This window comes from Budorcas taxicolor, chromosome 13 (assembly GCF_023091745.1).
Source record: "Budorcas taxicolor isolate Tak-1 chromosome 13, Takin1.1, whole genome shotgun sequence".
In the NCBI taxonomy this organism is placed as follows: Eukaryota; Metazoa; Chordata; class Mammalia; order Artiodactyla; family Bovidae; genus Budorcas; species Budorcas taxicolor.
This window is the reverse complement of record NC_068922.1, coordinates 40,493,923-40,507,571: the sequence shown is the minus strand read 5'-3', so window position 1 is coordinate 40,507,571 and position 13,649 is coordinate 40,493,923. Positions and strand designations below refer to the sequence as shown.

General features: G+C 41.1%; 1 protein-coding gene across 2 annotated transcripts in view; it reads right to left on the bottom strand.

The window, feature by feature from the left end:
- XRN2 (5'-3' exoribonuclease 2) overlaps window positions 1-13,649 on the bottom strand; it is a 66,552-nt gene that overhangs the window by 5,893 nt on the left and 47,010 nt on the right. For both annotated transcript variants that reach the window (XM_052650527.1, XM_052650528.1), the window contains 4 exons: window positions 11,383-11,451; window positions 11,152-11,283; window positions 9,203-9,333; window positions 1,909-1,972 (listed from right to left, as the gene is read on the bottom strand). In XM_052650527.1, the coding sequence (XP_052506487.1) occupies window positions 1,909-1,972; window positions 9,203-9,333; window positions 11,152-11,283; window positions 11,383-11,451 (396 nt within the window). The remainder of the gene's footprint in view (window positions 1-1,908; window positions 1,973-9,202; window positions 9,334-11,151; window positions 11,284-11,382; window positions 11,452-13,649) is intronic.

The following is a 13,649-nucleotide window of genomic DNA, read 5'->3' as shown; positions in this document are numbered from 1 at the left end:
ACATAAGAAAGAATTCTATTAAGCGCACATGTAACTTCTGCCTTATGGCACGGTTTTAGTTTCTGACTGAAAGTACACCAAAACTCCTACAGAACACATCTCAAATCTGTTGGGTTCACAGAGTCAATCAAGAAGATACCAACTTGACTAGGGCACAGATCATAGATCAAAGAAAACCCCATGGATGTCAGGACATAAGTGACGATCTTAGGGGGCTTAATGTGGAGAGGGAAGGAAAGCTGTAGGACTGAAGAAAGGGTGCCTCAGAAGGGGAAGGACTTCTCTGAAGTCCCTGTGGCTTCACGGGACAGGATGCTCACAGCCAGTTTTCCAATGAGTTTTGCTTGGGTGAAAAGTTTCTTGGTAAAGAACGGTATGGAAGAGAGACCTCAGATAAGCTACTGAACTGTGGGCCTCAGTTTCCTCATCTGTAAAAGTAATAACATCTACTTCAAAGGGGCGACAGGAGGAATAAATGAATTCATGTTTCTAAAAGCATGTTATTAGCACAGTGCTGGCACTTTGGTGATTATTAATATCGGTGAGTATTTAATAACACGGGAAAAAGCAAGCAACAAAGTGGGGAAACCAAATCTTAAACAGCAAATGTGACAAACGTTCTGCAGAAGAAGGTTATCTAAGGAAAGATCAGTGTGAATGTGATAATATGTATTTAGAAAAATTCACCCCTCACTCATTTAGTGTGGTGATGGTACCACTCTGAGGATGCTGAAGTGGCACATATCATGTGCCCTGAGCACTCACACTGAAAGCAGAACGTAAACACAGGCAAGAGCAGCTGTTCCAAATTAGAATGCAGCTTGCACTAAGTTGCTGATACTATTAATAAACAATTGAATAACATAATTTCTTTTATCTTCTTGAAGAAAATAATGAAATGAGGTTTTGGAGTCTCTAAAAAAAGAACTTTTTTAAAGGGGGTAGAGGTTATAACCCTGTTCAAATAACACTTCATTCATTTCAGATGTGAACAGATCAGACTGCTAAAACGGCAGAGGAGAGGCAAACAAAACAGATCATGACTGGGAAGGCAAAGAAGGAAGCCGTGCTAGGAGGAGGCTTAAACTCGTCTCAGCATTTACTGATGCGGGCAAGACCAGCATGAGACGACAGACTTTAAAGCTGCCCTTAAAAATTATTCTTCAGATGTTAATATAATTATTCATAACATGCCTGGCTGCCTTGTCGTGCAGAGACCACCTGACTTAGGCGAGCACAACTTATCAATGAAAGAACACATGTCAAACATCCCTTGTTATTAAACCATGTCACATTCTTCCTCGTCGGTGGTACTTATTAGACTGCAGATCCCATAATCCTCTTCTGAGTCCCTTCTGCGTTTAATTCAGTTCAGTCTTAAGTAGTTGAAGAAACTGTTTTCAGTGGCAACTAATAACTACTGACCTACAGTGACACTGCACTACAATAAGCTTGTCAACCCTGAAAAAGTTGTACCAAAGAAGCTGATTAGGACTTCAAGAGGTCTGCAGCAAGAATCAATGGTTGGTCTGTACTGACACTGTGTTGCCGGCAAAGAAATGATAAAAGTGGAACCCCATTAGTTATGCCTCATTAAGCTGCACAACTCTTCTAAAAAGAAATTTGTTTAGCCTGACCAAAACCTAATACAATTTTAAGCTCTCTGTGTTGCATTTTTCAGGGCACCTCAAAAGCATCAATAAAGTAAAGGCTATGAACCAAGAAAAGCAGGAAACTATATAAATATGAATCTTTTACTTCAGTGTGTTAACCATGTATTTTCCTAAAGAACAGGCTCAACAGAAATTCTTTAGAGGGGAGAAAGTACAGTTCATACTACAGAGAAAGCCCAAACCTCAAATACTGGTGTGAAAAATTACTGAAAACTCATGTCTGCTTTAGTATTACCTGTCAAATCTTTGCTGCTGAAAAAGGGGAGGGGGACCTCGCCAGGAGTCCTGGGGCCTCACATCTGGAAGATAAACAGGAAAGGATTAAACAGCAGATTTTTTTTTTTGGAAAAGTAATTATTATTCAGCTACCCACATATATTATAATTAACAATTCTTGGGAAAAACTGAGACCGAATATGATAACTAGCATAAATACATACCATGGAAAAGTGAAAAGATATGAAATCAACAAGCTCAAAATTATTTCTCCTTTGATAAGAAAACATAGCTTTTAGTTTTAGAAGGCTTTCTCATTAAACTCACACGTTTCTCTCTCCCTTGCTGTGTGTGCACGTGTATGCAAAGACATATGTATGCATTTTACACTCATATTTTAAGTGCTGTGCAAAACGATGGTATTTTGGCTTTATCCATAAACAAAAACTGAACAAACAGTAACTTTAATAGAAAGTCTAAAATCTGACCCTTAAACATGTCAACCAGAAAGCACCCTGACTTTCTGAGCTGTGCTGACAGGACTCAGACAGCACAGTCTCTCCAAAACAGGCCAGAGGATGTGCTCACAAGGGATCGCCTACTTCCCTGCTGTTTTCTGACAGTCAAACCTCTTCCCCTAACATGAAGCGAAGCCGGGAACACTGAATGAATGACAAGGAACAGGTAAGTGGCTGCCACCCTCTGTGTAAATGGGGTGCAGGGCACCCCCAGCGAGACCCACAGTTGGTATCAACTATCCACTGCTCTGGCCCCAAGTCTCGGCCACCTCGGCCACCTTCTGGCAGGGTCTGAGTGTGACCAGCTGTTCCAGGAGTTGTCTAATGAGGTCTCCGTGTGAGGACAGTAAGGCCTCCAGACTCCCAAGGCCCAAGGACAACAAGGCTTACCATAATGTATTCAAGCTCACATTTTAATAGAAACACAAACTAGAAACATGCTTTTCAAAATTACTTTCTTAAAGGAAAGAAGAAAGGAAAGCTTATCTCTGGTTAGCAACCAAAAAGATGCAATCTGGGTTTACTTGAGGAGAAAAAGAAAGAGAAGTAGAACGGTGCCTTAAAACCTGCCAAGGAGAATCAGGAACAAGTAAAGACACCTGGCCGCTCACAAGGGTTCCAGCAGGAAGCACCTGGCTGTTTCCGCTTTGGAAGCAACATGGCCAAGGTGCTGGCCCAAAAAAAGCCTCCGAGGTGGACAAACCAGCCTAGGGGAGCCGCCCAGTCCTGCGCCAACGGCGCATGCGTGCGTGAGCCTCCACCTCCATCACTCCCAAGCAGCTTGCCATTCCAAACTGAAAGAGGGATGCATTTCCAGTCAATGTGAATCATGCCTCCCTGTCATCTCTTTAAAACCAAACTGTTGTTTAGTTGCTCAGTTGTGTCCGACTCTTTGTGACCCTATGGACTGTAGCCCACCAGCTCCTCTGTCCATGGGATTCTCCAGGTAAGAACACTGGAATGGGTTGCCATTTCCTTCTCCAGGGGATCTTCCCAACCAAGGGATTGAACCTGCATCTCCTGCACTGGCACTTACCACTGAGCCACCCGGGAAGCCCTAAAAACCAAATTAGTAGCAGTCAAACCAGGAACAATGCTGATGATGTTTCTCTGTGGTCATTAGATATATTCAGACCTGAATGGAAACTCAGGAAGTTCATCACCACACAATTCACAGGAAGCAGGGCCAGGAACCCTAGTTCGGCCCGGAGTGATGTCCGAATCACTATGCACCATCAGGAAATCTAAATCAGAGGAGGTAAAACCAGAACTTCTTATAAGACAGCAATCATTTCATCTGTGTGGTTTATTCCTATAGAGAAATCTAAAATACACATACCCCAAAACACTATGATTTTCAATGAATTACGAAAAAGGAATCTACCAACAGTAAAAACAACACTTGGGCCACTTTTTCTGATCATTACTTTGTTAAACTTGTAGTCCATAACTATTCAGATATTGTACCAAACTTAAGTTTGTGAAAACTGGTAAAATGTTCCCAGAAGCATTATAGTTTAGCGTCTTATTTAAACAAAGTTAGCTAATATAAGAAACATCACCATGGAACAGCTAAGCCCATGGGCCACAACTATAAGCCTGTGCTTGAGAGCCTGGGAACCGCAACTACTGAAGCTCACCTGCACTCTGCAACAAGCGAAGCCACCGCAGGGAGAAGCCCACGCAGCAAGGAAGAATCAGTACAGCCAAAAAATGAATTAATAATTTAAAAAAAGATCAAAAGAAATACAGTAAATTTCATTCGGATCCCTAACTCTGTACTTCACACGTTCCAAAATCACTGTGGTCAGCCCAGAAACAGGCCTCCTTTTTAACACTTAATTCTGCGATTCGGGTTGCATGGTGTCTCTTTATACACAGTGTCATCGCAGAGTATGCACTCTCCACGGGACTGCCCCCTAATACAAGGAGAACTGAATGAAGATAATAAAAAAAATACACTCACATTAAGAAAAGCCTTCAGAAATGTTTACCCTAAGGTTTTATGAAAAATAAAGGTAGGAAAAAAAGCAGGTGTATCTCCTCCCAGGAACAACTGTAAGTAGAGGGAAAGTCCTCAACATCCTAGATTATTCACTACATCCGAATATGCCACATCGTTAGATTAAGCACATCAATATTTCTAAGAAGAACCAGAATGTAAAGTTCACAGCGCACAAATGTTTTCTTTGGAGAGGCAGACCAGGAAAGAGGCCGGAGTTCCTACCCCACCAACTCTGGTATGCCAGGTGCTTTCCTCTCTGTTTCTCGTTCACTATTTCTTACCACCAAGACAATCTTCTTTCCAAACTCAGCACATGCAAAAACTATCATTTTTTGTTAAAAACCTAAGCAAATTTTATAAGACTTTTAAAAATTCCATCACACGACTATTAAAATACCTCTTGCTCTCCATCAAAGAAGAAAACTAAAGAGGATTGACAAACTTCAAGGCTACCTTTAAACAAATCTCTTCATGTGGCTCTGAACAATATATATGGCCCTTAAGTGTTCATAAAGCAGAAATACTTCCTGGCTGAGAAGTAATGAAGTAGAATGTAAAACAAACTTATTATCATTCGTTTGTATGGCTCTGACAGAAGATCCATTAGAGGGGGGGAAAAAAAATTCTGAGATACTGAATTGCACTTCAGAAAGGTAGAAGCACAAGAGAGAAAAAAAATGAGAGATAATCTTTCCCCGTGATCTTTAAAAACACATCCGTTTTCTAGCGATCTACAGCCACAGAAACCAAGGCTCTACCAACAGCTCCTCAAGTGACAATTTACCTAATCACCGTGGCAATCACATAAAAGATCCCATGTTTACTGATTGCCACTAATCAAAAATCACTTTTCAAATGCAGGTAACTGACAAGTTTACATGAAATGAAGAGAAGTGACATGCCACGTTCTCCAGGCTGCAGAAGCGAATGCTTTATTCATGCCGAGTACTCAAGGCTGCACTTGACTCCAACAGTCCCCGGACAATCACCCATCAGCCAAAAACTGACACATCAAAGACAAATCAAAGACCAACAGTGAGACGCCTGCAGCAGACACTTGACAGAAACTGGCTCTGTGACCAGTGGCTCTCCTTGATGAAACTCAGCACCACATGAAGAAACAGCTATGATACTACAAATATTTTAAAAGACTGACTAACCAGTTTAGATTTCAATTTTACTACAACTATTTCTAACCAAAACTTAAAGTTCAAAATTCTATAGAGAGGAACGCTATATAGAGGATCATTTATCACTTAATACTTTCATAGCACGCACCATGTGCCAGGTACTGGTTCAAGTACTTAATAACTTAAACTCATCTGCCATGGAATTTTGTGAGATGGGTGCTCTCTGTACCATTTCAGAAATGAAACAGCGCTGAGTCCTGATCAAAGCCTGCCTGAGGTCACAGGCTGCCGAGGGGTGGAGGGGAAGCCAGGACCACGCCCACCGCACCACGCCACGCCACGGTCCATGTGCACTTGCGCTGTTGGCTGAGGTGAGTCTCATGTTATTTTATGTCAGAAGCACCAGGAGAGCTGCCTCCTCAACCCGAGACTCAGAAGCTCAGGATCTCCAGGAGGCAAGACTGAGGATCTCCATACTACTTTCAGTATTTTCGAAGTTTAGAATACACACATCTAATTAACATAAGGAGAGGAAACAAGCACACTTCACACATGCACTCTGGGAGTGAGGGTCTTGACAACACAGACTCATGGGGAGAAAATAAGAAAAGATCTTATCACTGCTCTTCTTAAAAGGGTATCGCCACCCTAAAGCACTTGGTATTCAAAAAAGATATGAAAATGTAAAGGATCAGATACAAATCAGACAGGAAATATAGAGAGAGATACTGATGGACGGATGGATGGATGGACAGACAGACTGGTTGGCATACATGCAGGGATTAGGCCTGTCTGCATAAATAGAAATTGAGAGGTCACAAGAGGCCATGAGATAAATATGCCAAAAAATCTTAATGACAGTAAACTTAAAAAAAAAAAACAGAAAGAAGAAAAGCCAAATCTTATGTTGAGCTATGTGTGAAGAGTACTGGTGAAACTTCACAGGACATGGGATTTCCTTTCCTGACAGCTATAGCATTTGTCTGTGCTTATTGTACAAGTGTGACCACAGATGAGTGCACACTTTCGCCTCTCTCCTTAACCAGAACCACCACCAAGCCTTTCCACAACCGAGTTGTACTTCTAGAAATGAGATGTAACTGTGCACTTTTCTCCTTTGAGAAGCTTTAAAAAGCTCTTGCAAAAAAAGAGACTCACACAAACCACTGAATTCTTGGAAGGATTAAGACATGACAACAATCTCACAGTAACCCTTACTAGAGAAATAAAAATGTAGGGAACACTTTTTAACTTGTTTTATGAGCCCAGAATGTGTGAAGCTGTAAACTCATCTCTCAAATCATAGACATGAATCAATATCCCACAAAATGCTAACACACACACACACACACACACACACACACACACACACACACACGGATAATTCAACATTAGGCTCATTCCAGTAATGCCAGGTTAGTGTAACAGTCAAAAATCAGTCTGTGTCATTCACCATGTCACAGAAGGAGAAAAAATATAAAACAAAGAAACAAACATTACCACCTCAAGAAATGGAGGAAAAGCAGTTGATAAAATCCAATACCCACTAGAAACAAGGAATAGAAGGAAACTCCTCCAACCTAACAAAGGTTATCTATACATTAAAATTTTTTAATTCTTAAAATATAAATTAAAAATTTACCTAAAAATTAAATTATAGCCAATATCATATTTAATGGTGAAATATTATAAGTCTTCCCCTGAAGACTGGGAATGAAACAAGGATGCCCAGCATCACCACTTATGTTGAATCACACTAGAGGTCCTGGGTAGTGCAATAAAGTAAAAAAGACCAAAGGCATTAAGATCAGAAAATGAATACATAAAACTGTCACTACTCACAGATGACATGAATGAAAAGGGCAAAATCCAAAAGAACAGACAGACAAGACTTCAGAGTAAATGAATTTTAGTGACACTGTCAGTCAATATTCAAAAATCAACTCTTTATATATATACAAGCAAGCAACAGGAAAATGATGTTTACAAGTCACCAGGCAGGGAGGGCCACCTGTTTCTTGCTCAAAGTGAATCCCTACTCTACAAAGCCTATTTCCTATTTTTAATTTTTATTTTAAAAATTTTATTTATCTTATTTTGGCTGCACCAGGTCTTAGCTGCAGCATGTGGGATCTTCCATCTTCGTTGGGGTATGTGGGATGTTTAGTTGCAACATGTGAGATCTAGTTCCCTGACCAGGAATCGAACTAGGCCCACTTATATAGATTCTCATTTGGGTCTCTGATGCCCTGATTAGAACTACTGACCTGGGTAATACTTCCCAAGTGTGTTGCATATCACAGGTGATATAAAAGATGGTTTATTAGAGGTCCATGAAAAAGCTTGTTATTGTCGTGGCTGTATTCACTTTGATGTATATTTGAAAAAAGGACATCAAACCCGGAATGCACTGATTGATGATGGAAGGAAGCTGCTTAACATGGACCCTGTGCTTTCTTTCACCTGTGCTACTCAAACTTGTTTTCTCAAACCTCAGAAACTCTACTCGACACAGTAACCTGCGAAATTCCCCACAACCGTAGTCTTGAGAATGACTGACTAAACCAAGACACAGACATAGATGGATTACACCTGGGTCTAGTATTTGCATCTTATTTTGTTCTCCTCTTGGGAAGCCGTGGTAACAGCAGATAGAAGTAAATGGCCAAGAGCCACAGAAGAAAGGCAATGACGAGGAGCGTGGGAGTGAAGAGGAGGCTTTAACTATCCGCCAGAGGTGTCCTCACCCACTGGTGAGCTCTTGGGGCACAGACAGCTCTGTCAAACCGATTAGATGCTTCAGTTCTATGGGGTACATCCTGATACATACACACACATATAAATGGAAATGCTAAGAAACACTATTTGCTCAATTTTGGGGGAAAAGTAGCTAAAGAAACTACCGTACCAAGCAGCTCTCCACAGCCTATTAAACTCCATGCCCTCTGTGCTTCCTTCACTGAACAGCTCAAGTTCACAGACTTTACGATGGAGGCAACAACGCTCCATTCACTATCATCAAGACACACAGAGAAACACAGACAGACAGACAGAACACAGTGAAAACAGAACCCTGAGAACCGGAGACTGTCAGAACTCCTTTCTTACAGGGCTTCAGGTTAAAAATGCTTTTGTAAGTAAATTAGCATGAAATACTACTAAATACAGGGCATAAATATTTCCCAACAATCATCACTTTAATCTGGTTCTTTGACAGGTGTAACTTTGATTTTAAAAGAGTTCTAAGGGGTCTCTGCAATAGAGTAACCCCTCCTGCTTCTTCTAAATTTAGTGTTTCTTTGAAACATTCAGAAGAAAACTTAAAATGATATGACACTCGGACTTAACAAACGTCAGCATCTTGCCACACTGTCTCTTCCCCTGCCACCCGGGGGCTGACTGGTTGGGAAGCAATCAGACAACCAGGAATGGAGATGCAAAGGCTTCATGCAGAAAAGAGGCTTTGAGAACTTGGTACATGCCCTGTATTTTCTAGAAAATGAGCACAGCCATGGAGCGCAAACGTAACATTAAATCGGGATATGAATTAAAATGAATGCAATTACACTGTTAGGTCCACCCTTTTAGCAATGTGGATCAGAAACCACCCTTCGTAGCAGTACTTAAGCTAGGAGATAGAACCCATTTTTGAAAACGTACTTGACATGAGCTTTGGAATCTGGGCTTGTCCTCGCAGAAGTGGCCGGTACATGTTCCCCTGGAAAGTTGGGGGCGGTGGTGCAGCATTGCTGTAGACGCCAGTTCCGGAGGAGCCTCTCGGCATAACATGGCTGTGAAAGGACCCCCACAGCCAAAACACAAGTTAGACACAGACATACCCATCACTATTATAATAAACAAATGCCAGCAGTCATTTCGTCACTACTAGATCTGACCAAGACAATGAGAAGTTGAAAGATTTATGATGAACGAAGTTCAAAACATTACGTGATAATGGAGACAACAAATGTTCATTTGTTACACCAAAGCCTCCTGATAATCATGTAAATATTTACTACTTTATGCAAAAAAATCATTTCAGTCTATTTCTCTTTTTCTGCATTATACTTAGTTTTGCCCTTGAAGACCTATGCTTGTTGCTATCACTATACAGTTGACCCTTGAACAACACAGGTCCACTTACACGTGGAGTGTTTTCAACAGTAAATACCGGAGTCCTGCACGATCCACAGCTGCAGATTTTCAGTGGGTGAGTGTCCCTAATCCCACAGGTGTTCAGGGTTCACCTGTATATACTACTGCTCTATATTTTACTATTTTCAGTTTATTGCATCAAACATTTCTCTATACCTTTCACAGTCTTCCTAAGTGCAATGTGTATTAAGTATTACAGAATACTTACATGTTAGTGTCTCATACATTACTAAACCTGTCCACTCATTTAGTACTCGTTAGTACTAGTTGTATAGCCAGCAATGCCTAGAGACATGGGCGTATAACTAGGCTCCTCTAAAATATTTTCTCAGGATAAATTCTAAGAAGTAGGAATCTGGATCAAAAGTTCAGAGGATCCTAAGAACTTAACACTCTACTTAGAGATACTTCTTCATTGCTTTCCAAAGTGGCTGAAATAATGCAAAAAAGAAATCTAGAGAGTATTTTAGACTTGAATTTTTTTAACTATTAAATGAAGACTTTCAAGCAACCTGCTGAATACCTCACATTTACACATCAGTTTAGAAACTATCCCAAGCAGCTAATCCCCACAACTTCACGAGGCTGATGTGATTACAACCTCCATTTCACACACAGGAAACGGAGGCAGAGAGAGGTTCTATAACTTTAATAAGAATATCCAGTGGTAGACAAAGTGTCTGATCCAGACACTCAGGACTCAAAGCCCATGATGCCACTGTCCCTTACTAGTCACTGCATAAAGTACATGCTACTGATGGTAACCTACTGCCTAAAGCCCACTTTGAATCTTAAAGCTTTCCTATGAATTGGAAATATCTATTTATGAGTTACCAACATCAATTCACAGATGATAACTCATTAATACATGCCCTAGCACTTTGCTCTTTTTATCTCAGCTTTATGTGTTTCTGCTTCAAAGCTCCCTCTTTTACAGCCAAGAAAAAAGAAAATTTGAAGCTAATGAAAGCAAACAATAAAAAACAGAAATTCACAGCAGAAGAGATACAAAAGGCCAGCAGACACTTTGAGAGGCTTGACCTCACTAACATGGCAGGAGATACACTCAGGCATCATGGAGGTCTCAACACATGGGCACGAGCCCAGGAGCTGGCAGCTCCTCACAGAGGGACTGTAACACCCAGAGGTTAACTCAGTCACAACTCTCTTGAGGGTAAAGAGCATGTTTCATGCTTTTGAAATAATGGTCAGAGACAGCAAAATCTCTTGAGAGAAAATAATGGAATTCTCAGGCAACACAAAGCAATAGATAAACCAAAGGCACAGAATTGAATTTAAAAAATGAAGAAAAGTAGAAAAGCATCAAAGTCATTAAAATAGCTGCAGAACAGTTGTATTTAATGATCTCGAATATCTGTGGAATAAGTGCTGACAATGTTCCATGGAAGATTCTGAACAATCAAAATACATAGACAGAAAAACCTACCACTCACCCCAAAGCCCTAAAGGCTGCGGGATCCAGGTGGACAGGCCGCCGGTCCCGGTTAAAGCCGAGCTGGGGCTTCCACTGCCGTCCGTTGCTGGATTTCTCCCAGTCGCTAGGTTTCAGGACTGGTGCAGGTTTTCTAACCATTTGAAAATACAATATTTAGTTACAGGGATGGATTTCACTTACACAAAATAAACTTGAAGAGTTTATATTTTCTAACTTGTACAGTTGTTACCTTGCTCCCGGAAGCATGACAGCTTTAAAAATGTAATCTTCAGCAAACTGTGGGTCTTTAAAATTGATACTAGAAGAGAACAAGAAACAATTTAATGATTTCACTAGATTAGCCTGCTTCACTACTACCATGTAAATTCAGGTACTTTTTTTTTTGACATTTTAGTCAACATTTTACTGATGTCCTTTCCTTCTACATTTCCAAGAAAAAGCCAGACTTCTGTAGCTTTACTAATGTCGCTTTTTCTAGAAATAAAAGGATGTTGCTTAAATATGACAGTTTTAAACTTTTGGACATTATTCTGCCCATCTAGACCTGTAGAATTCATAACTAACATTCCCAAAATCACAACTTTAAGGAGGTGACGTATGTGTAATTATGGCTGATTTGCATTTTTCTACAGCAGACACCAGCACAAGATTGTAGAGCAATTTTCCTCCAATTAAAGAATACATTTTTTAAAAAGATAGGAAAAAATCACAACTTTTAATATATATGAAATAAAGTATTCAGGTTATAGAAGAGTTTAATATCAAAGTATAATTTACATGATTAAAAAGTTCTGATTTCTATACAAAGTAATCTACTTAGACAGTATAAGAAGCTGACAATGTATAATTTCTAAGTAACATCAAGTGATTTTATCTTCTCACATTGCAAATGAAATGTTAATGGCCTAAAAACTACACAATCTGCCACAGACGACAATAAGGAAGAGTAGCACATATCAGCAAGTTATCACATGTAACAAGTTCATATTTCCCTTGTTTGTGATCCCAAAACCAGCAGCATTTTCATCTCATCTGCTCTGTTCTTATGTATTTGGAAAGCAGGTGTTATCCATCCACCACATGAGCACTGTTCACCACACCAGCTGAAAGAGCCCAACCTGGCATTGCATTTGGAGCAGTAAAAGCTGCCCATCCATCACTCCCAACAAAGTGGATTCCATACACTGTACAGGTTCAATGAAGTAAGATGTACACTGAGCCTGACTCCCTGTGGAAAGCATAGGGGACGGCATCATCCTCTTGTGGGCAAAAGCTATAGGACCACTTCATTCATTATGATCCAAAATGCTAGATTGTCTAAATAAAGATCGCCTGCACTTTCTACATTTGTAGAGACCCCCATCTTTCAATCCCTGTGAAATGGCAGATGGGTCCACAGCAAAGAGTTCTTGAGGTAAGTTCTGCAATTCTGGATACCTCTCTGTAACCTTTTGTAAATGATATTGTTTATAAACTGCACTGGAGGTATCTACTTCACAGCCCATTGCCTGGTATAATTTCAGTTGCCACTCAAACCCCTCATTCATCTTGGCCTCTGGCTTGACAGTCTTAAGGTTTTCATAGGCTTTTTCAAAGGTGAGCTGGTCAGTCTTCATCCTAAAAGCGGCTATTACAGTCACACTTCGACTGGCCCCTGCATGGCAGTGCGCCAGCACCACGTGGCCCTCGGCGCGAGCCTGGACAATGAAGGCCACACAGTGGTCCAGGTGACTGAACAGGTTGGTCTCGGGTTTGTCCAGTGCTGGCACGAAGAGACTCCGTAGACCCTCGACCCCAGCCCCCCGTTTTGAAGTTAGGCTCCTCTGAGTCCACTGTCAGCACTGCCGTGACGCCCACCTCCCTCAGGTGGTCTGGCTCCGCGACAGCCGCAGTTCCACCCAAGAACAGCCCCGGACGCACTTCCAGCATATACGTGGCAGAACGGGCCCGGCTCTGGCTGCTGATCTGGAGCTCGCAGCCATGGCTCCCCAAATTCAGATACTTGTGACCTTCGTTTTATTTTTAAGGTTTTTTTATTTTTCTTTTTTTGGCTGTTCTGCGTGGCTTGCAGATCTCCGTTCCCCAGCCAGGGACTGAACCCGAGCCATAGCAGTGAAAGCCTGGAATCCTAACTACTACACCACCAGGGAACTAGATACTGTGGCTCTTTAAACAGAATGACTACAATTCAGAAGTCTTCTCCCAAAATTATCTGAGTCAGCAGATTCTGCCAAACTGCCAAATGGCTGTACATCTTTCTCACCAAACTGCCACTAATCCCCAGGGTGGCCCTTGTGTAACTGTATGTGCGAAGTCATGCTCCACCTAATTGTAGGTGATCACAGAGAAAGAACAACAGACACAGCCCAATTCTTGAGAAACTCCAGTATGATACCAAACACTGGTATAGGAGGTTTGCAACAACAAAAGTAAAAACCGCCTTTCCTTTTGTTCGGGCCATGGCAAAGACCCTCCCTCGAACATCTTCAAGATCAG